The sequence below is a fragment of the Rhipicephalus microplus genome, chromosome X (assembly GCF_043290135.1).
Source record: "Rhipicephalus microplus isolate Deutch F79 chromosome X, USDA_Rmic, whole genome shotgun sequence".
Classification (NCBI taxonomy): Eukaryota; Metazoa; Arthropoda; class Arachnida; order Ixodida; family Ixodidae; genus Rhipicephalus; species Rhipicephalus microplus.
The window spans coordinates 319,627,844-319,652,952 of NC_134710.1; the positions used below are offsets into that span (position 1 = coordinate 319,627,844).

General features: G+C 45.8%; 1 protein-coding gene across 1 annotated transcript in view; it reads right to left on the reverse strand.

Moving 5' to 3' along the window:
- LOC119161287 (uncharacterized) overlaps positions 1-25,109 on the reverse strand; it is a 63,670-nt gene that overhangs the window by 32,910 nt on the left and 5,651 nt on the right. Inside the window, exons 2-4 of the mRNA XM_037413684.2 lie at positions 11,026-11,152; positions 8,826-8,934; positions 3,149-3,274 (exon numbers count right to left, since the gene is read on the reverse strand). Coding sequence (XP_037269581.1) covers positions 3,149-3,274; positions 8,826-8,934; positions 11,026-11,152 — 362 coding nt within the window. The remainder of the gene's footprint in view (positions 1-3,148; positions 3,275-8,825; positions 8,935-11,025; positions 11,153-25,109) is intronic.

The window sequence follows — 25,109 nt, forward strand, 5'->3', positions numbered from 1 at the left end:
GCTAAACAAAAATGTAAATTTGCCCATGCTTGTCATGTAAACCGCGGCCCATCTTTAGATGAAAACATACAATGAATGAAATAGAGTGGTTTAGTACATTTCTTGCAGCAAAGATAAGTTTCTTCACCATTAATACCCATTTCCTGTTTCAATTCAGCATGGAATGAGTTGTTACCCTTAACAGAAAGTAGCGCACTCGGCCCCCGTGGTTTTCATTTTGGTGGCCATAGCAGACGACGCCGGCAGTCAGGCAATATGAGAAGTATGACGCTTTTCCGGGGCAGTTATTTAGCCCTTCGTAAAGTCAGAGAAAAGCTCCAACGATATTTTACTGATCTTGTTGAGTGAAGCACCACAAGAATAACAATAAAAAAGAGACACAAAAGCCGCTGCGGACTGCGTGCGGGAGGGCGGCAGAGCAATCCAACCACGCACGTCACAGGGATGCCTTCGCATGGTGGCATTACGGTATTTCCTCATGCCCAATACTCCCGCCATATGGGCGAATGGCGTGTCTGGATTTTGATACATGGAGGCTATTGGGAGTTTCGCAACTCATATGATTGAATAACTCTGTGCGCTATGAGCAGTTCACCTGTCCTATTCAGTTTTTGCCACAGTACCAACAGCACTTCCTGGTGTTATTTTACCTCTTCTCACAAAAGCTAGAAGCGACATATAATACTGCTGACCCACCAATGGCAGAATGTCATGACGTATCACACTGATGCCTTTCACACATGCCAGTCGCCAGCGATTGCATCTCTTCGAAGAAGGCAGAGATAGATGGTTGTTATCGCACTTGTGTGGCTTCAGTGCCATTATCTCTGCTTTGATATCCATTCAGGTGTGACCACCTCGATGCTTTTGAATGACGGAAGTGTTCCTGAAACTGTACCTCGAAACCACACTTGTTGGCATGTCGTCCCAAGAAACCTTCACTGCCATTGCATGCATTTGTATATGTTTGCATGTATGTAGCGTACGTAATAAAAAAGACCTCACTAACCCTTCTACCACCAATTCAGCTGCCAAGAAGAGTACAAAATGTACAATATTTTCTAAGTAATCATAACTTTCTCCATGCAATAATGATTCTGAGAATATGTTACATAATTGATTTCTGTTTAGAATCAGCACAGAAATTAAAAAAAGAATAACACATTCTTAAGGGCAGCTTTCCCTCCATGCTGACATGGTAATGGGTCAGAACATACTGAAAGTTGAAGTATGTAGTATTTGATGCAATACAAAGTAACACACTGAAAATTACACAGATGTTGCTTCGCCGTAACAAAAAATTTCATGGTTATTGTTGATTTACCGCATTTACTTGTGTGATGAACCCACTTGCATAATGAACCCACCCCCCCACCTTGGTCTTTGAAAAAAGAAAAAAAAAAAATCTTTTCTAATGCGTCTGTTCATTTCATTTATGTATGATAGCCAGTGTCCTTGATGATCAAAACAATGTTAAATCAAGTCATTATATCACAAAATAACAAAGCAATAAAAGTCAAAACATAGTTTCGCAACTATGCTAAACAGTTGCGAGCAGCGTGAGCACGAACGCTGTCAATCAAAATGTGAAAGTCTCGCCTTTTCCGGCAAAGCCCCATCTGTCGAATACAGGAGAAACCTCTTTGCTTATAGCGCCACACAAAAACAGCGACACAAAAACAAATAAAAAAAAACAGCATGGCCTTTCTGAAATGGTAGGCAGGCGGCATAAAAACGCACCGCGTTGCGCGCCAGCCATCTTAGAGGCCATGCGAAGCGCGACCGCACCCACCGCGCCGGCGGTGCATTGTGCACCCACAAAGTCTAGCGCAATGTTTATGCATCGGCATATGACACTGCGTTTTTGTTGCCAGGTTTGTTGTTGTGAACTTAGTTAGGACACCTGCTGCGCAGGGCGCGTTCTGCCGGTACGCTACACAGCTGGTTAAGCAGCATGGGCATGAGAACTGAGCGGCTGGACGACACTTCGGCGTTAATCCGTGCGCTTTCGTTACGGGTGGAAACAAAAAGAGCTCTGCGCTACAAAAAGAATTTGTCATGTATTTCACGGGCCAAAACAAGCAAAACCGTCACGCAAAATTTTTGCTGTTATAACTCCCGTGACTTTTTTTTCTCCCGCGTAATGAACCCTCCCCCCATATTGGCGTCAACTTTCCTGAAAAAATGGTGGGTTCATTATGCAAGTAAATATGGTATGTATTGTCAATGTCAAAGCATGCTGCCATGACATTATCATCATCTGAAGCAATATCTAGGGTAAAGACAACATTCGAGTCGCTTTCGGCCCCAAACTCCGTGTCGTCACCAATGCTGCTTTCTGAACTGCTTTGAGAAGCACCTCCTTTCCTTGGAGCATCCCCGCCACCAGCATTCTACTTGCGAAGCGGCATAATGAAATGACTGTAGCCAGGTACAAAACACTCGCGAAAGGCACGGAATACAGTTTTTCAGCAAAAGGATTGTTGTCTAGAGTTGAAAATTGCAAGAAAAGTAATTGATGCGTCTTTGGCAGAGACCACGATGCCAAAGACGCATCAAAGTAATTGATGCGTCCACTGCCAAAGACCACGATGCGTCTTTGGCAGTGGAAGGAGTGAAAAATCAGGCATGAAGAGTGTGACTCGTTCTTTGCGATATTGGTACAAACTTGTTCGAGAGTACAGCTTGGGCTTGGCAACTAAAGGGTTAAGGCGAATCCCTGGCTGCCTGATGTAACAAGCACTGCAGTATAGTGAAGTCTTGTAAGCTACGTCCTTAGTCCATCAGCCAAACAAATATTTGTGCTTGATTGTGAAGTGCTTCTGCTTTTTTCCAAATCAAGCCATCTTGGCAAGTAGGCAGGGCTTGTGTGATACTGTAAAGATGACCTGCACACTCACGCATTGACAGACTTTTTTATGCAATGCGATACCTGATTCATTTACAGGATCACTGCAGCATTGCTGCGCTTTCTGATGCCTCAACATTAAAATCACTGTTTTCAGGGCGCAATCTGGATTAACTTCATGTTTCCATGACTGAATCCACAGGAAAAAAAAAACAGTCAGGCGGAGTAATGAACAACGATGCTAGCGAATGGAAAAAAAGCAGAAAGAAGATTAATGCTACAATGAAAAAAAGAACATACCTTGCCTGTCCTGAGGAGAAATTTTTGAATGGCTTCATCATCTGACTCGAATGTCTGAAGCTTCTTGGTTTCAAGCAGGTCATCAGCTGCCAATCGTCGCTGCTTTGGTAGCTGCCGGAAACAGGCCTGCCAACAAATTCCAGCCTGTTTTAAATCACAGTCCCTTTTACATCTCTTTCCCACTCACCTAATTTCTAGCGCGCGTATGCATGCGCGCATATACATACACACGCACACATGTGTGTGGGTCATTTTATATCAAATGTACCCGTTCAATTTCCGACCATCTCCAATCATACTGAAAAAATCGTGCAGCTATATGTGAACACAAGAAGTAGTTGTTACTGAGGCGCTTTATATTGCAAAAAAATAAAAAATGTGTGTTGCCTATCAAACTTTGGGCACCTAAGTGGAACTGTGTCATGCCAAATATTTTATATAGTGTTACTGATTTGAGTAAATAATTAGAAGCAATTTTTTCATTAATCTCAAGGCACAATTCTTTCATGACTAAGATAGTTTATTCATTTGTGTTTTATTTTCCTTCCTTTTCGCTCTGGCAAAAAATTACAATATGCTGCATGTTTACTGTTTTTTATAAAAAGCACAATGTTTTTGGCCAGTGGTATTTTTATAATTTCTGATTTATATGCTCATTCATTAGATTATTAAAATACTTCGGGTGTAAATGAAGCAAAAATATTGCCAAAATATTCTGGCAAAGTTGGGAAAACAGCATTTTGACACATATTGTGGCTCAATTTTCGCAATGTAGAGGTCAAAGTAAAAGTTTGTCTTTTATATTGTTGCATATTATACTTTGTCAGTAAGATAAGCAGAAAGTTTCAAAAGAGTATATTTTGTTTGAAGAGTGAGAAAAATTTTCTATCTGAACAACCACAAGTTAAGAGGAAGCCTGCCTTTATTTCACCTTCACTGCATAGCACGTCAGCACAAGGTTCCAGCGGGGGCTTTTAGGGAGCGAATAATGCATGTCAAACAGCTCCTTGTCCCTTTTTTTTTTTTGTAATACCGCTGTAGTGAACGTCAAAAAGGGGCAGTAGTGCTTTTTTTACGGAACAGTATCTTCGCCTTTGAACCGTCAAAGGGCAGGTTATATTGAACCGCCTTAGTCACAAGCAGCAGAATTATAATGCAGACGATGACTTGCTATAGAGTATCGAGGCGTTGTGTTTGACTTCTGACAATTATTACAATAGGTCATAATAATAATTACTCCCATAATTGAAGTATTTTCAATCCAAACTGCTATTATGATGTTCCAGGTATTGACTGATGCGTGATCGCTTACCACTGGTGTGCATGATGAGATGATGTATCTACAACATGTTAAAGGTGATTCAATATCGTGCCCATAAATTGTATTTCAGTCACCATTTCCAGAGGGATTTTGCCATTTTCGCCCTCTTCATTATTTATGGTGCGAAGTAGTTGAAAATGTTTTAACTTAAATCCGTCCGGTAATGGTGACGTGCTTTCAACATTTTGAACGCACTAGGACTATTAAAAAAATGTGGATTAAATGTTTAAACTGAGAACCAGGAATGGCCAATTAAGTGTTATTTATGGCTATGATATAGAATTCTCTCCTACTTGTACTTGTAGAATACATCATTTCATCATGCGCAACATAGACATCATTGCATCATTGTGGTTGTTCAGTTAGAAAATTTTTTTCACACTTCAAACAAAACATACTCTTTTGAAACTTTCTGCTTATCTCACTGACAAAGTATACTATGCAAAAATATAAAAAAGCAAATTTTTACTTTGACCTCTACATTACGAAAATTGAGCCGCAATATGAGTCAAAATGCTGTTTTCCCAACTTTGCCACTATATTTTGGCAATATTTTCCCTTTGTTTGCACCCGAAGTATTTCAATCATTTAATGAAAAGCACAAAAGCAGGAATTGTGAAAATATTACTAGCAAAAAAATTTGTGCTTTTTGTAAAAAGACGATAAACGTGCAGCATATTGCAATTTTTTGGCAAAGTGAAAATGAAATAAAATAAAACACAAATGAATAAACTATCATAGCCATGAAAGAATAGTCCCTTGAGATTAATGCAAAAAATGTTTCGTATTAATTACTCAAACCAGTAACACTATTTAAATTATTTGGTGTGACACAGTTTTAGTTGGGTGTCCAAAGTTTGATAGGCAACACATTTTTTTTTTGCAAAATGCAACGGCTGAATAAATACTGCCGACATTCACATATAGCTGCATGATTTTTTTTTATCGTGATCAGAGATGGTCAAAAATTGAATGGCTATACTTGATATGGAATAACCCGTATGTGTGAGTGTGTGTGTATGTGTGTATATATATATATATATATATATATATATATATATATATATATGAGATCTAACAGACAATAATGCCAAGGAGAGTATAGGGGAATTTATTGGACTGAATTGTATAACAAACGTGAAGACAAAAAAGTGGGTGAAATTATAACTTGCCATGGGCATGAACCGAACTTGCGAACTTCGAATAACGTATTCGATGCTCTGCCACTGAGCTACCACGACGGCTATCCCCCCAGCCACTTTATTGGGTATATATGTGAATTTAAACGTGGGAGTGTCAGTAAGCGCCACTAGTAGTTATGGCGGCAAGTGTTTATGAGCTCTTTATGAGCCTGTTTGGCGTCATGTAGCACGTGAACTTATTACAAGCTGGCAGCTGATCAATAGTCCCTCCGATATTCACATATATACCCAATAATGTGGCTGGGGGGTAGCCGCCGTGGTAGCTCAGTGGCAGAGCATCGAACGCGTTATTCGAAGGTCGCAGGTTCGGTTCATGCCCACGGCAAGTGATCTTTTCACCCACTTTTCTGTCTTCACGTTTACTATACAATTCGGTCCAATAACATCCCTATAATTTCTTTGGCATTATTGTCTGTTAGATCGCATTAATATTGTATCAAACACGAAAAAACGAGCCCTTAAGTACACACACACACACACACACGCGCACACACACACACACACACACACACACATATATATATAGTCGAACACAGATATATGAAACTCGAACGGTATGGCGAACTATTCGATATATAAAAAATTCGATATAAAAAATACAGGCCTCGAACCGAGAGCTTACCTGTAGCGGACGACCACCTACAACAGGGCCCATTCAAGAATGACAACTGATTACGCACACACGCCGCAACAGAATGATTTATTTGCGTGAAAAAAATTGCTTATCTTGGTCTGCATCTTCGTTTTTGAAATGTTGAAAACGGTAGTCTTGATCTTATCAAGGCTGTCCTGGTGCAACAGCCCAGTTCCCTCCATGTGGCCGATACAAAGGTGAATGACGCCAAACGCTGCTGCCACTTCCGCGGCAGTAGACGCACGTGTAGCCAGCGCCTCGTACGAACGATCCTCCTCGTCGCATGAGCTGTCAGCCTGGGCATCCTGGGTCCCTGCAACCGCAGCTACTATGTCCTGTCAGCGAGGCTCGCAATGGCCTAGACATTGCAGTCCGCTTCCACAAAATCGTCCACAGACATTTCGTGTAGAACTGCTGCTGGGAAGCGGGATGACGACTCTCAAAACGCGTCTATGCCCTCGTCGTCGTCGTCTTCATCGGTTTCTGCAAGTTCCTCTGTCTCAAAGCCTGCCTTGCGGAAGCAGTTGACAACTGTGTCCGTTTTCACGTCTCGCCAGGCGATGAAGATCTCCGTGGCAGAAAACTTCGTGGTGATTTCTGGCCACTCCTTCGTCATCCACTGCTGGATGTCCTGGCTACTCACAGCTTCGCTTTCACCAAAAATGGTTTTGCCAACGATGTCATAGCGCTGCTCAAAAGGTAAGGGCGAGAGGGCTCAGTCCGAACCCTCTAGCCCTTACCTTCTTTTTTCGAGCGTTTCGAGTTTTGGCGGAGGCACGGTGCCGCCTGGAAGTCGCTGGGCTGCGAATGCCAAAGTGCACCTCCAAACTCGCGCGCGAACCCGCGCTGCCGCGGAAATCGCGGGCGCTGCAAGTGCTGAAGCGTACCTTCAAGCTCGCTCGGTGTTCAATATATCCGAAGGCGGGTAAAAATACCGTTCGATATAAACATACGAATTTCTATACTTTTACAAAGGAATTTAAAGGGGATAACTCACGAGTTCTACATACCCGAATATTCTATATATGCAGGTTCCATATATCCATGTTCGACTATGTGTGTGTCCCACTTTTATATATATATATATATATATATATATATATATATATGGTATATAACACCACAACAAGAGCGTTGTCAACAAGGATAAATATACGTATTTCTTAACAGTTTCGGGATGGGACCCCCTTTCGTCAAAGGATGAGTTAGACTAACGTAGTTGTTCAAACTTGGTTGCTGCCGCAGTCCCTCTCGCCTTGAAAAAAATTTGCGAGTAAAAAAAAAAAAACTGAGAACGCTGAGCACAAAAGCAGAAGTTGGTGTAAGTCCACATCTGGTTCCCATCTTGTGCTGGCCAGTTCTCGAAGTGTGTGTGGCCACCCAAGATGCCGCCGCAGTGACGGAAGGGGCCCGCGCCGCCGCGCCTAAGGAAAGAGTGTCTCCTTAATGGATCGGTCAGCTCTTTACCTTTCATCTTCGCTCATTTCCCTTCACTGGCCTTCAAGTTGTAGGCAAGCGTAAACACTTCATTTTGTACGTGCACGAGAAGCGAAAAAAAAAGGGAAAAAAAGAAAAAAGAAAAGACCTTGTACACGTACGAGTCAGTCAGAAAACAAGCATGGTCTCCAGTTATGAATCTTTGTTGCCAATTTCCTCCTGGCTTACCTCCCAGAGCCAGGAGGGTCTTCCAGGGTCCTCGTTGATGCCAGCTACTAATGTTCGGAATTAAATAAAATATGACTCGCGCTGTTCACGCTCGCACCTGTTTGAGAAACCGGACTGTAAAAGAGTTACACTGATATCTTCAAAACTGCGGTTTGGCAGGCGCAGATGTCTAGACAAAGGTAGCTTCGGCAGGGAAGTGGCGTGGTACCAGCGATTATTGAACTGCAGTTGAAATAGCATGTCTGTTTGGCTTATATATTCTTGCCCGCAGATGTTGCAATATAGCATGTATATTACGTTACTGGAGTCACACTTAAGGCTTTAAGTTATGCAAAATTTTAAGTCCGAAAATTTCGCTTTTGATTCATGTGTTGTGACCACCTGTGGGCATACCTTGCAGCGAGTTTTTCTGCAGGGATGGTACCCTGGTTGAATTTCGGAGGGGTTTGTTTTTGCTCTGACAAAAATGTCCTTCAGGTTTTTATCCCTGCGGCACACCATGTGAGGTGCCTCCGTGAAAATTGAAGTTAGTCGTTTGCTTTGCCTGATTATGTTGATATACATATATGTATATATATATATATATATATATATATATATATTAAAAAAAGAAAAGGCAGAGCCCTAGTTTAAATGTTAGAATGCTAGAAATTTTTTTTTTCATAAATGCACTCTTTTCTTGCTCCTAAACACACTAATATATTGGTATGTATTAGTGATATTAATGTATAAAAGTCTTGTTTCTAGGAAATTAGAAAAAAGAGTGCGCTCGATTCATGTACCAAGCTTTTTGCATTCTCCTAGCTCTTATAAATAAGACACTACCAGAAGTGTGCGTGACTAGATGGCACTGACCTCACTGACAGGATGGTTATGGACATCATCGAGAAGCTTGACCTCCAGAAAGTTGCCATCTGCAGAAGCCACCACCTTTATTCTGGCTGTGCAGCCAATCTTGAATGTCCTGCAATGAGCAATCAGGAGATGGTGTGGGAATGCCAAAAGGTGACTTATATTATTAAATTCAAATATGCTTTAATGCACATACTAATAATAACCCATTCCAATCCCTTACAGACAATAGGCGACCTCCATAGTAACACTGTCACGAACAGCAACAGTAAAAGCAATGGTATGTAATGCTCACAATAAGTTGATATGCACACAGCACACTTTCAATGACCTTGAAATGCTGTTTCCAGAACCTGAATAACTGGGAAGTCAAATTAATTTTAGTGTGTCTACTCTTGAGAAACATTGCTGCCTGTAAGCAGGTCACAACATGGAGAAAAATGTGAGCAAACTGTGCTGAAAATAGACCACATGTACAATACTCATTCTAACAAGCAAGGAAATAATTAGACTAAGAGCCTTGTTGAGCTATGCACTTTAAAGGGCCCCTAAACAACTTCCAATCTTTTTTTAGAACATTTCAAGTAAACTAGCACATCATGTGCAGAATTTCACCATGGTCAACGATGCCACACGTGGCAGCGCTACAAGCTGCGGGCATACCACAAATTTCAAGAAAGAATTTCTTCTCTCGGAGCCCTTTTGGCCTCCATAGTGATGCGCACAGTGTCATGAAGTTGAATCTGTGATGCGAAGCACAAGTCAGGCTGCAATTTGTCAAACAAGGACCTATATCTTCCAGTTGGTCTACAAGCAACTGTTCGCACTTCTCATCTCACGTCAAAGTGCTTAGGCACGGCATGTCATCATAGAGATCCATCATGCTGGCGATCCTTGGAAGGCATACGCACAACACAGGGTCCATACCAGCATGATTCGTAAGAGCAATAGGTGCCCGACAAACATGGAGTTGATGAAGTCATGGCAGCCGGAAGTAGACAATGCTTTGAATAGCGCGTCAGCAGTGACGTAAGCCACATGAGACTGAGAGGAGCACTCAGCAAGGAGGGCAAAGCAGCTTTGTAAGAGAAGACCAGCGGACAGTAGCGAAGGAAAGAGCAAAATGAGTGATCACTACATTCAATTACTCCGCTATTAGGCACCGTTTCGGAAAATTCACAAGGCTATGTGTTGATTGTGGACTCGTGCACAACTTCCCCACTACAACTACATTTACACTTCTGGGTGGTTTAGGGGTCCCTATACATTTTCAAAAATTCAATATATATTGATTGTCAAATCATCGCGAAATTCATGGCCAAAAGGGAGATACAAGACTCATATCCTGGTTTCTTGCACGGCTTCACCTGTTGAATAGTGTATGTGCCTTCACATGCAAATTTTTTTATGACTCACCAGTCTTAATGGTGCCATACATATATAACATTCTTGTTCTATTTCATACAGCATGATGCAATGAGAACTGCAATTACTGACTAGTAAACATGCAAGGCTGATTTCAACAACGTAAACACTACACTGTGTTGGCATTTGCCACTGATGAAAAGCACAGTCATGTGCTAGCCTCAGTCAGGGTTGGGGCGTGTTGAAAAATGAAGGGTATATAAAGGGAAAAAAACTAAATTGTTCAGAAGTACCTAGAAGATTTACAAATTCCCACTTCCCACTGGTGACCCAGCTCCACAATCCAATTAGCGTTTATGAAAAATCCTTTATTATTCCATTCAGGACACTCCACCCCACTTCTTTAAAGCAATCAGAGTTAATTCTCATGAATATATAAATGTTGAAAATAAAACAGCCATAATAATGAATACAAAGTTTTCAAATGGTATCTGCCTTCAATTGGCAACAGTATTATTCTTGCCAACTTGAGGCATTAAAACACTTTTGTGACAATTGCTGTATCTGACACAAACAATGCATGTAGAGCAAAGAAATAGTGCTTAGCATTGACCTGCTTCATCTTTGAATACCTTTTCAAACTTTTCTCCAAGTTTTATTTTTTTTAACACAACATTCTCTATATTCTAAAATGAGCTGCATGTACTTTGGCACACTATTTTTAGAACTCTATAGTAAGTAAGGCAAAACACACCAAAGCTTACGAGCATAGCTTATATCTGTACAGTGAACAGGTTATAGAAAAAAAAATAAATAAAAAGATAGGCGATTTCCCCACCTCTGGTTAGGACGTGCCCCTGTGGATTTGGATGTGTACTTTCGGCCCCCATTTGCACAGCTGAAGATTATTTCCGAGTAGACCAGTTCTTCTTTGATGGGCCTTTTCAAGCCTTTTTTCCTTGCACCTGCACCAGACGAATGCAGGAACATACTGTAGCACACGACCCAATACAGTCATACTGTGGCATCACACACATTTATTCACAAGAAATCCTGATAAACAAAGGTGTCAATTCATTGTTTGATTGCTTCCTCATATTTTGTCATCATCATACAAAATAGACGAGTGGCAAAAAAGAATTTGTATCCGTGCGTATATACAGGAAAGAGCCAATGGCCGCTATTATGCATGAGCAGTCCCCTGTATTTGAGCGGCATGCATACACCACCTGGACCACACAAAATGTTCATATCAAAGTAAAATGTTTGTCACGTTCATAGTTCCTTTCACTCGCATGGGTGCAGCATTCTTGTTTTTTTCTTATTAATTATTTGTTTTCATGCACACTGGCGGCTTAGCCCAGAGATGCTTGAGCATTTCGGGGCTTTCTACAGTGTTGGTGGTACTTTTGCATCTCATCCATTAACTCTGTAGGAAAAGCTCACTGGCACTCACCCCTTGTCGTGCAAGAATTTAGTGTCACTGGGGATGGCACAGAGAAGTTGAACAACTTATTCTATGAGCCATCAGCATAAACACCATAAGTCACATCAATATCCTGATTATTTGCTAGGCACAGTACTCATGGATTCAAATGTGACAAATTTTTGTTAGTATAACGACGGGTACATGCAATAGCTCAAGCTAACACCATGTCACAATGAATCTGGTCTCTACAGACAATGTCGGCTCTAGTCTATGAAATCGAGTCGAAATTATGCCGATATGGCCAGCACTGAATACGGTGAAAACGAAACAGACAGACAGACGAAGAACTTTATTCAGGTCCTGAGGAACTGCGTTGTAACGGCCCCGTTTAGGGGGAATCCGTAGCAGTCGCGGGCCGCCCCCACGTAGGAACCGGAAGACCGTGGCCCTCCGCCCTCTCGCAGGCCCTCTGGACAGCCCGAAGTTGAACCAAGAGGTCGCCGCTGTTAAGGGCTTCCTCCCAGTCCTCTTCTTTGTTGAACTCTGCGTCACGTAACGCAGGACATTGCCAGAGCATATTAGGTAATGAGCAATACGCCTCTCCGCAGTCCGGACAATGCGGCTCGATGTTGGGCGAAAAATGACAACCTGCCTCGCGAAGGGAAAGACCCCGTTTGGAGCATCCTGTAGGCCGATGATTCCGGCCGCGTAAGTTTAGGATGAGGAAGTGGAAAAGCCCTCCGAGATAGATGATAATGAGTCATGATCTCGTGGAAAGTGAGTAGCGAGTCCCTGTCTCTTCCGGCGTCCCCGCCTGCGAATCTGCCGGGACTGCCGCGGTGAGCGATACCTCGCGCACGGTCATGGCGTTGGGGACAACTCATTGGCGTTGGAGACATCAGGATGTACGTTGGCCCCCATGTGGGCCGGGAACCATGTTATGGTGTGAAACCCGGCAGCCCCCTCACAGCCGAGGATGGCCGCTGCCTCACGCGAGATCGAGCCGGAGGCGAAAGCCCAAGCTGCGGAACGCGAATCTGTAAAAACATTAGGACGCGATGGGTCCTTCATTGCTATGGCGATGGCGATTTGCTCAGCCACCATTGCCGAAACCTTTCTAACCGAGGCAGAGCATAGGAGTGTGCCACTATGATCGACCGAGACCACTGCGAAACGATCCGAACGCCCGTACTGGGCTGCATCGACAAAGGTCGCGAGATGCGGTCTGTTTGCAACTGATTTTAATAAGAAACGGGCCCGAGCTATGCGGCGCCCTACATTGTATTGTGGGTGGACATTTCTTGGAAGTGGAGCTACCGAAAACGTGCCTCTGATCGAGGGTGGTAGTGTTACACTACGCTGGTTAGTCGCCGTAGGACCGCAGCCTATGGATTCCAGGATGCGCCTACCAGCCCTCGAGGACGATAGTCGCATGACCTGAGCCATCTGCTGGGCCTCGATCACCTCCGAGAGGGAGTTATGCATGCCCAATTGTAGGAGCTTCTCGGTGCTAGTGTGGATAGGCAAGCCTAGCACTCGTTTTATGCTTTTGCGGATTAGTGTATCAATTCTTGCCTCTTCTCTTTTGAACCAGCGCAACGCCGAAGCGACATAATTAATGTGGCTCATGAGAAATGCATGAGAGAGCCGAAGGAGATTGCTCTCGCTCAGCCCACCCCTGCGGTTCCAGACCCTGAGTATGAGCCTAAGCATGTTCTCCGTCTTGGAGGTGATGCGGGCTATAGTTTGTGAGTTGCCCCCCTTGGACTCTAGCAGGAGTCCGAGGACCCTGATGGAGTCCACCCTGGGTATTTTCTGCCCATCCCGTGTGTATAAAGCTATGGGAATCTGTTCTAAAGGAGTGAGGTTCCTCAGTCCTTGTCGGGTGGGTCTGTATAGTAGTAACTCAGACTTTGCCGATGACAGGCTGAGGCCCGAACCGACTAGAAAGTTCTCCATGATGTCTAATGCCTCTTGAAGCGCCTGCTCTACCCCAGCGTCAGACCCTCCCATGCACCACACGGTGATATCGTCCGCGTAGAGAGCATGGTTAACCCCGCGCACCGTAGCGAGTCGCTCAGAGAGGCCCTTCATGGCAATATTGAAGAGTATATACTGCCCCCTGTGGAGTGCCTCTCGCTCCCAAGGTAAATTCCGTGGATTGGATTTGACCGATCCTAATGGTAGCCCTGCGATCCCTGAGAAAAGACCTAACGTATGCGTGGAACCGTTGTCCTAGACCCATAACAGAAATTGCCTCAAGCACAAACTTGTGCGAGATATCAAAAGCTTTGGCTAGGTCTAGAGCTAGTATGCCTCTAGTATCCCTGGTGTTGTTGTCAATGATTTGTCTTTTGATAAGGAGCATCACGTCCTGTGTGGATAGTGCAGGTCTGAATCCTACCATATTGTGTGGAAATAGCTCTCTGCTTTCTATGTACTCGGATGCCCGGTGGTGAATCGCATGTTCGGCCACTTTGTCTACGCAGGACGTAAGCGAGATGGGTCGCATGTTCTCCAAAGCCAGAGGTTTGCCTGGCTTTGGGATGAGCGCTACCGAAGCTGTCTTCCTGGATTCGGGTACGTGCACCGTCTCCCAGATTTTGTCGACTTCCTCGGTAAGCTTCGGGATGGATTTGCCATCCAAGTTACGTAAGAGCTTATTTGAGATTCCATCCGGGCCCGGTGCAGAGCGCCCGTTGAGCTCGTGGAGGACCTTCCAGATTTCTGGTTCAGTGAAAGGTGCGTCCAGCTCCGCCACCATTCCACCCCTGTAATGCGGATAGTCCGCATCGCCGGAAGGGCCCAGCGGAAGATAGCTGTCCGCTAACCTCTTCAGGAGGTCCTTTCCGGACACTCCCTTCGCTTTTTGGTTGTGAACGATTCTGTCAATAGCTAATCGCTGATTTCCCTTCGACTGTGACTCATCAAGCAATTGTTTGAGGAGGTTCCATTTGGCCCCCACTCTCATCTGTCCGTCAACCGAAAAACATACTTCATTCCACTGCTGTTTGGAGAGTTCAATAGAGTAGGCTTCGATCTCGCGATTGAGTTGCGCAATTTTCTTTTGAAGTCTGCGATTGAGCCTTTGCGTCCTCCACCAGGACAGGATGGAATTCTTAGCCTCTAAGAGATGCGCGAGGCATGCATCCATCCGATCAACCCTCAGGTTCGTTTTGACAACCTTGGTCGCAGCATTAGCATCCTCCTTGAGCCTTGCAAAGAGGCTGTCTAAGCTGTCGTATTCATCCTGGTCCTCCTTCCGCAATTTACGAAAGGCTTCCCAGTCCGTTACTTTAAATTCCCTGGGGGGAGCTGCATTGACTGCTAGGGTAATAGCCACTATGAAGTGGTCGCTACCTAGATTCTCTTGCAAATTTTGCCACCCTGTTCCGGCGACGTTTTTGACGAACGCCAAGTCTGGAGTTGTGTCTCGGACCACCGATGTGCCAATTCTTGTCGGGTATTGCGGGTCCGTAATCAATTCAAGAGAACAGCTAGATACGGCCTTTAGGAGGTTGTTGCCTTTGGGGGATGCCCTGCGTATCCCCAAGCGTCGTGCGGAGCATTAAAGTCTCCCGCTACCACGATGGGGCCCCCCTGGCCAGAGCCACCGCTTTTGCCATGATCGAAGCGAACCCCTGCCGCTTGTCCGACGGCGAGCTGTACACATTCATGAGGAATACGCTGTTCTTAAGCCAGCTGTTGGGGATTATTTCGAGGATAATGACCTCAGCCTTGCTGTTGCCAAGCTGTAGTTTGTGTTCATGAAAGGAGCACTTTTTTGCGACCAAGGTTGCCAAACCGCGCTTCCCTTTCTCGCGCACCGAGACGACTCGATAGCCCGGGAAAGTTAGCGCATCACCGAGAGTTTCCTGTAACGTAATTACGTGCGGCTTGACTGCCTGAGAAGCAATAAAGTGCAGCAGTGGAGCCCTGCGCCTTTTGAAGCAGGCACAGTTCCACTGCCACACGACCAGTTCATTAGTGTTGTCCGCCATAATTACTGTTCTGAGACAGCCAATCTCCTGTCGGGTTGACTGCTACCGCGCCTGCAGGCGACTGGGCCCTGTTCGGGCCTTTCGGAGGCGAGCTACCCGTAGCTAGCGCTGCCTGTGTACCTTCAAGAGACGACACCCTTTTCAGTAGGGTAGTCATGCTATCAGCTAGTTGTTTAATCGATTGCTGCATGCTTTCCAGAGCCTTGCTGTTGGATTCTGTCTCCATAGCATCCCACTCCCCTTGGGGGGGGTGAGGCCCTACGTTTTTCCGAGCGCGCCTGCACGTCCCCTGGTGGGGGAATCTGTTGTCTCTCGCCCTGCGAGGAGTAATGTTTGCGGAACGACTCAAGGTCAGCCCTCAGCTGTTGAATCTCTGCCTTAAGGCAAGCATTCTCTTGGATCAACTTAGCTACCCTGGGGTCTTCCCTATGCTCTGGCAATGATACCTGCGTTACCTCTGGTGGCGGCGCCGCTGGCTTCGGCTTGGATCGATCCGCCCAGGTAGGTACTTCCTGGATTCGTGCCCGGGAGCAAGAGCGCCCTTTGGTGCGAGCGTGGCCCCTGGAGCGGTCGCGCCGGCGGCCAGCCGGCGTGACGGAACGCCCCTGCCTGGGAGCACTTGCCACGCTGGAATCCCTTGACCGGTCCTCTTCGGCCAGCTGTTGCTGAGACTTTTTGACGCGCTTTCGGCGCCGTCGTCTTCTCCGTCGCACGACGTAAGGAACTTGAAAGCGTTCTTTGCACGTTCTGTCCGCCGTCGGATGTGGGCCTCCGCAAAGGGCACATTTCGGCGAGCACTGGTGATCGTCGGGTGGAGACACGAGCCCACAGCCCCTGCACACCCTCTTGTTGGGGTTGGGGCAAACATCGGCCCTGTGACCAAGTCCTCCACACGCGTAGCACACGTCGGTTTGGCGCTTGTAGAGCTTGCAGCGCAGCATGCTGACGCCGCATATGACATAGTTTGGTACCTTCATGCCGTCGAAAAGCACTACCACAGTGGTGGTGTTCTTGATCCTTTTGGCTTCTAGGGCCTTCGGATTTCGCTGGTTGACGATCATCGTTTGGAGCTGGGCCTCGCTGATGTCAGTGTCTACTCCTCGTATGACACCTTTACAGGTGTTATCGGGGGCCGCGACATATGCCGCCACATGGTACATTCCTTCGCTTATCCGAATCTGTTGGATCGCGGCGTAGGCGTTTGCGTTCTTCTTCTCCGGTGTGGAAACTACGAGAATGTTCTGGGCGATGTTTGGGAAAACGATGTCCCTTTTCGTCTCTGCCGGGGCAAGAGCAGCCGCCATGGCAATAGCCTGTGCGAGCCTAATTTGGCTTACTTTTCTGACGTCAAGTCCGTCCCTCGGCCTGACGATAATTCTTATGTGGTCCCTCGGCAGCTGGAGGAGCCTCGATGCAGCTGCGAGGCGCTTCATTGCACCTTGCGGGGCTGCCGTGCGGCGGCCTCCCTTCGAGCCCACATGTGATGCATTGCCCGCGGAAACTGGCGTTTCTACACGAGCTTTCTCGTTCTTGCCCAGCGCTGTCGTCCAACCCGGGCGATTGGCTTCTTCGTGAGAGATTTCCTCTCCTTCCACCATCTCTACTTCGGGCATATTGCCCCTTTTCTCCCGCCCCTCGCCGTCGACGCTAGGCTGAGCCCGGTAGAACTTTTCTTGTGGAACTTTTCCGTTCCACAAGAAAAGTTCCAATAATTCGGTAAAAGGACCACTCACTGAAAAAAGTCTGGTATCGACGTGATCCTCAGAAGAAACTGCGTCGAATGAAACGCAGCTCGAGCACAGGCACCACAAAAATCCTAACGAAAACATTAACAGAAACGGGAGCCGATCTTCTCGCGTCCGCACTGGTCGGCGCCCCCTGCGTCTCCTCCTCGGTGAAAACGAAAGTATGTGCATTATCTATAAAAGTAACCACGCCACTGATCTGACGAGGACGAAACAGGAAGAACACACAATGCCAACAAGCCACCCTTGCTATGTGCATTGCTTAGCCCTAAATTGTCTCGTTTCATTCCATGGCCACTGTAGATTCAGGGAATTAGTGCACAATAAAACATATTAATTTTCAGATTGTGTTGCCATTCACATGGTGAATAGTGATATCACAATAGAAATGGCAGTAATATCATGACAAATAATTATCTGGTATGAGGAACACTATGAGTATGTTCACGTTTATGTTGAATGAGGGGGGCCCCAATTCTTTATGGGCAATTAAACAGGTAGCTTCAATACAAAAAAAGAGGAATGAAAGCTGAATGTAAAAAAAAAATGCTTTCATGGCTGAGACAACTACAAGATCATGTAAATGCGACAGCATGCATGTGCAAGACTGTCTTAAAATTTCAGAGGACAATAAAAAAAATACAGAGAGATCATAATTGCTTGGTGAGAAAGGATAAGTATGTCAGTTGTCAAACGTTATGTCACACACATTCGCAACAGTTTGCAGAATGACAAAAAGACTAAGAATGGGACACAGCACAACAGAATATGAGAACAAGGCATCAAAAAAGAAGGCTAAAAAATGAATATACAAGAATGTCAAAAAAGCATATAACAGGATATCCACAGGTTTAAGTTAATCCAAGAGCTGAGTAAATGAAATCGCTAACAACCTTTACAGCGCACAGACGAAAAAAGACAATGTTAAAGTGACACTGTGACAATATCAACAGTTGTGCCTGAATGCAGACTTCGTCTTTTTGGGGAAAAAAAAGTGCCATGCATATCAAAATGAGTAGAAGGGCCTTGGTAAGATCAACAAGAGCAGATAAGTTTGTTTGATGTTTTTGTCTTTCCTGATGATGACTAGACCCAGGTCGAAAGTTCAAAAAACCTTTCTTTCTCTTGTAGCTGTTATCGAGGATTTTCCACTCATTCCTGTCATCTACACCTTCGGCCCCTTCATCATGTGTGCACGTCTATATACGGTAAACTCTCAGTAAACAGAAATCTGTTAAACAGAGCTGCTGCCTAAATGGAGCAACTGCCTCCAGTACGACTGATTTCCTACTTGAATTCTGCACCTCTGTTCATCTTCGAGTAAATGGTACTGCTCTCAAACTAGTTTCCTGGTTCCTTCAGGTTCCACTTAATGAGAGTCTACTATATATATATATATATATATATATATGGTAGATCTCACACATTATTCGAAGGAGTTGCATCCCAGGTTCGGTTCTTGCCCACGGCAAGTTATCTTTTCACCCACTTTTCTTTCTTCACATTTATGTTACAATTCGGTCTAACAACATCCCTTATACTGTCCTTGGCATTATTGTCTGATAGATCTCATTATTATTGTGTCAAACACGAAAAAACGAGCCCTTCAATATAAATGGCTTTCCTTTATATATATATATATATATATATATATATATATGAATGATCAGGCTGAAAAAAAGAAACGTGCAGGTATATACGAATGCGAGAAACGGTTATTTAGGTGTTATATATTGCAAAAAAAAAAATTTGTGTTGCCTAGGGGGCACTTCAAACTTTGGGTGCTAAGGTGAAACTGTGGTGCTAAATAAATTATTTAGCGTGACACATTTTCACTTGGGTGCCGAAAGTTTGAAGTGCTCCCTAGGCAACACAAGATTGCTTTCTTGGAATTATAATGCCTCAATAACTACTTTTCACATTCGCACATACCTCCACGATTTTTATGATAAAAAATTGACTGGGTACATATTATATGAAGTGACCCATATATATATATGATAAAGATAACTACTTCTAGCTACCAAAATAAAAATTATGAACATCTTCAAGAGTCTACAAAGGAGAGTATTTATTTTATCTAAACAGTTTTAGCTGGCTGTCCAGCCGAAAACTGTTAGGACGGACACACACACACACACACGCGCACACGCACACACACACACAGAGGGAGAGAGAGAGAAAGGAGAGAAGAGACACAACTTAGCTGTTGTCTTAACTATATTTCCAATGGTTTCAACCAGTGGACCGGTCTTTGTCAGAGTTTGCGAATAAGTGTCACGTTACCACGCCACACTTGTTTGCAAACTAAGATGGAGACCGGCCCACCATTTGAAACCATTAGAAATAAAATTAAGACAACCGCTATGTAGTCTCCCTTGTCTTCCCAAGTAGGTTTGGCCCATTAGAAAATTTTCTTCAGTATATATATATATTGCCACGAGGTGTTCTGTGCCAGCGAACAGTGAGCCAGTTCTGTGCCAGTGAACGAAGAAGACGAAGACGAGCAACCCGTGCCAGCAGAGACGTCCTTCTTTGTGTCTCGGATTTTGACAGTCGCGTCTCCTTGTACGTTTCTTTGTGCTCCTAGCGCGTGACAACTGGTGGAGGTGCTGGGTACCCTATGCACCGAACCCCTCCTAGTACAAGAAGCTCCAGCCCCATACCGGTGGTTACGCCTGTTCACCATGCTAGCCGAAGGATCAGTGGACTGGACCCCGAGTTCGGACTTCTCTCAGAGAGGATGACAGCCCCAACTAACCCAGGCAGCACCGTCTCAAGTGGCTCCAACCCAGCCGGTATGGAAGGCGCAACGCCAATGCACTATGCGCTGTTCAAACCACGAACGCCGAATCCCTGTCATGGTGCTGCCCATGAGGATGTTGAGGATTGGCTAGTTCACTATGACTTCGTTGCCGTTCATAACGTGGAATAACACAGACAAGCTCCGACATGTCTACTTCAGTTTGAATGACGGGGCACGTGTTTGGTACGAAAACCGGGCAGGTCCGTTCACGTCATAGGTGGACTTCAAACGCCGGCTTCTCTAAACGTATGCAAGTCCCGATTGCCAAGAGCGAGCTGAACGTGAACTCCAGTGCCGTATGCAATTGCCAAATGAAGGCGTAGCAATGTACGTTGAGGACTTGACGCGCCTTTTTCGACGAGCCGACCCTCACATGCCAGAAGAGAAGAAGGTGCGATACCTGATGCGTGGAGTGAAGGAGCAGTTGTTCAGTGGTCTTGTACGCAGCCCCCCCCCCCCCCAAGACTATGTCAGAGTTTCTTGCTGAAGCCGTTCTAATTGAAAGCACGCCGTGGCAACGGACACAGGCATATGAGCGACAGGTGAACTTTGCCTCTGCTACGGACTACATGGGCAGTCTTGGGGGTCACGTCGACTTCTTCCGAGAGCTCATACGCTCTGTAATCCGCGAAGAACTGCAGAAGTTTTCAGTAACCTTGGCCCCCACGGTCAGTTCTTAGTCTGGCATCATCCGAGATGAAGTTCAGCATTCACTACGAGAACCGTCCTGTCAGACAGAGCCGCGGCCCCTAAATGACTTCCCTCGCATGTCGTATGCGCAAACTCTGCTCCAGCCAGCACCACCTTTGGCTCTGTCTCCCATCACGGCCCCGCTTGAGGCAGTCCAAGCGGGCCCATACCTCAGCGACCGCCGACCGATTCAGCGAAAATCAGACGTGTGAGCGACGTCAACTACGAAGTTGTTCCAGACGGAGGCTCACCATCATCCCAGCGCAGGTTACCACGCCCAGAGACTGTACACGTCGTCCACCTATAACCATACTTTACGCGGTGATGCGAATTTTCTTCGTTTGCCAGTGAACTCTTTATGTGAACAGTGAATGCCGTTTATTTCCGATTGCCGGGCCCAGGTCGCATTTTCTCTCGTGCGCTGCTTTGTTAAATGTTTGTTTATGTTGCCTACTTTGACCCACTACTGTGCACACTTTTCTTGAGCATCGGGTCGATGCTCTCTTGGGGGGAGGAGTAATGCCACCAGGTGTTCTGTGCCAGCGAACAGTGAGCCAGTTCTGTGCCAGTGAATGAAGAAGATGAAGACGAGCAACCCGTGCCAGCGGAGATGTCCTTCTTTGTGTCTCAGATTTTGACAGTCGCATCTCCTTGAACGTTTCTTCGTACTCCTAGCGCGTTAAAATATATAGGAGGATTCTAAGTGACATCTGCCGAGGGTGCTAGCAGCGTCTGCCGCCATCTCAGTGCTCTATGGTGGTGCAGATGATCTCTGGTGGCGCAATTCACTGGTTCAGTCAAAACAGCCAGCAACAACATAAGACTGTGTGTGATGCTGCGGTAAATACAGATAAAGAGCGGTTGTGTGCGCAGATACCACCAACATGAATGCGCTGCCATTCTCACAGTGGCGCTACCTCGGGGGCCCCACTTCCGTGCAAACTAGAATTATTCAATCATACAAGTTGCAGAACTTCCCACAGGCTCCATGTATCAAAGTTTGAACATGCCATTGGCCGAGTTGGCGGGAGTGTGCAGATTGTCGCATAACCTGCTGATTGGCAAACCAACTATTGAACACATTACTTTGTATTTTGCATCGCCGCTTCAGATGGCACGACAGTCTGCTGATTCCCGCAGCATCAGCCAATTGCATGTTTGGGTTTTGAAATGCAGTTTTGCAATCGGTATGATGGAATAACTCTGCATGCAACCCTCATATACATATATATAGTCAAGTATATCCCCTGTGAGAATGGTAACAACGAAAGCGTTTATTTCGACAGTTTCGGCCAGACTTTGTCAGGAATCCTGACGAAGGCCAGACTCTGACCAAAACTGTCGAAACGGAGAATCTACTTGACTATTTGCAACGCTACGGCCACTTTCGCCTCCATGCGTATATATACATACAGGGTGTCCCACATAACTAGAGCCACTACAGTGGTGAATTGAACCAAACGCGTACTACTCGCCCTAGCCTGTAGGTACTCAGGCTATTTTTTTATTTCTCTCCATACTAATTACCTAATAATTTTTAATTACCTATTTTTTTATTATGAGCTGGAAACCCAAAATATGAACACTGAGATGTAGAGCACTTTCAGAAACCACCGGCTGAATTGTTTCTTGTACGATACGTCTAGCGCAGTTATTTTTTCCACGTTGTAAAAAAAGCCTATAGAATCAAAATAGCAGTGAGCTCGCGGTCCGTCACACGGCTTCTTTTCACGTTTTGAGGGCTTTCTTTACAACATGGAAAAAATAAGGGTGCGAGACGTATTGTACAGGAAACAATTTAGTCGGTGGTTTCTGAAAGTGCTCTACATCTCAGTGTTCATATTTTAGGTTTCCAGTTCATAATTAAAAATATGTAATTAATAATTATTAATTAATTAGTATTGGGAAAAATAAAAAATAGCCTGAGTACCTGCAGGCTAGTGCGAGTAGTATGCGTTTGGTTCAATTTGCCCCCTAAGTGCCTTCCACTTTCAAAATTTTGGCTCAAGTTATGTGGGACACCCTGTATATTAAGGAGAGAGAGAGAGAACACAACTTTATTGTCGTCAGACTTAAGGAGGTAGGTGACCCGCCAGGCTGAACCTGATGGCCACCTCCTCTGCCCTTTGTACGGCCTGGAGCTGAACGGCCAGGCTGGTGGAGGTCAGAACTGCCTCCCACCCCTCTGGCGAGGGAGCGGCTAGGAGATCGAGAGAGGGGGGATCTTCCCTGCAGGCCCAGAGAATGTGATTAAGTGTGGCTATTGAGCCACAATGCGAGCAATGCGGATCAATCGAGTCGGGGTATATACGTGCATAAATGTATGGGCACGGAAATGAATGTGTTTGCAAGCGGCGCCAGATAACCTCCTGGCGCTTAGTTAGCTTATGGTGCGGGGGTGGTTTTGTCTGCCTCGAAAGACGGTAATATTGTGTGATGTCATGGTAGGATGTCAAGGCTTCACCAGGGTTTTCCAAATCAGAGGCGGGTACCACCGCTCGGCTGACGAATCCTCGAGCATATAGGTGGGCCGCCTCGTTCCCTGGGTTCCCCGCGTGAGCCGGCACCCATACCAGCGCAATGGAGGATAGTGCGTCTTCCTCAGCATCTGTAAGGAGACTGGGCAATAGTAAACGCAGAGTTGTGGGGGCCACAATGCCACGTGCGAAGTTGGATATAGCAGCCTTTGAGTCACTGAGTATAGTGGTGAATCCGGATGCTGCTGCTAGCGCTATCGCCGCTTCCTCAGCTTCTGTCGTATTAAGCACACGGACAGAAGCAGCCGCTTTAATTTGAGGTGAATTGGCGTTGTTGCCGGGGAGAGTGATTACGCTTATTGCATATGCTTTAGTAAACTCTCGGTATTGGGCGGCGTCAACGTACGCAACGGTTGGGTTGGACGCGTACGTTTTTTGCAAGAATTTGGCCCTCGCTTTCCTTCTACCGTCGTGATGGCTGGCCAACATGTTCTTTGGCAGTGGTTTTATGAGGAATTTCTTTCTGATGTTGGGGGGGATGACAGCCGGATCGTTACCCGTAGGAGATACCACATGGTCAATGTTAGCAAGGATCCAACGCCCCGTCCTGCTTCCCTGTAATCGGTGAATTTGCGCCGTAAGATGCGCTTCAAGAAGTTCTTCTAAGGTGTTATGCAGCCCAAGACTGAGGAGGTGCTCTGTCGATGTGTTTCGGGGGAGACCCAATGCCACCTTATACGCTTTGCGTAAGAGCCGATTTAGTTGGGCTCGCTCAGATTGAAGGAGGTGCAAATAAGGGAGGGCGTACGTGAAGCGCGACAAAACGAAGGCTTGAATTATCTGTAGCAGTTCTTTCTCCTTCATGCCTCGATTGCGAGCGCTCACTCGAGATATAAGATGGGCCGTCTGGTTCACGGTTACGGTGAGACGGTCTAGCGTAATGTTGTTGTGGTGGTTTGTTTGCACAATGAGTCCGAGTACTCTCATGTGGGCCACCTGCTTAATTGGCGTGTCATTGACATACACGTTAATACTAGGAAGTGGAGTCTTAATTTTGCGGCGATCTGGAGGTCGCAGTAATAGTAGCTCCGATTTGCTCTGGGAACACTCCAAACCCGCTTCTGACACGTGCTGAACGACTACGTCGGTTGCTCTTTGAAGAGTCTCCTCGATTTGACCATCGGATCCCACCGTCGTCCAGAGCGTGATGTCATCTGCGTAGAGGGTGTATCGCAGGCCGGGTATCGTGTCAAGTTTGGGAGGTAGTGACCTCATAGCGAGGTTGAAAAGGAAAGGGGACAAAACAGCTCCCTGCGGGGTGCCGCGATCACCGAGTGTGATGAGCTTAGAACGAAGGTCACCCACTGAGAGTTCAACCGTTCGATTAGATAAGAAAGCACGGACGTAGTTAAATATGCGTTCCCCGGATCGTAGTTCGGACAGACTGCCTAAAATGGCACTATGCTTCACGTTGTCAAATGCTTTGTGAAGGTCCAGACCGAGCAAAGCCTTGGTACTAGTGCCACTCTCAGGTCGTAGGAGATCGTGATGCAACTGGATGAGCGCATCCTGAGTGGATAGATGGGCCCTGAAGCCCAGCATTGTGGGGGGAAGTAGGCGGTGCTCTTCCGCGAAATTTTGCAAGCGACAGAGGACAACATGCTCCATTAGTTTGCCCAGGCAGGAGGTCAACGAGATTGGACGAAGATTCTCCAGGTCGAGTTTCTTGCCCGGTTTCGGTATAAACGCGACCCTTGCGTGTTTCCATTCTGAT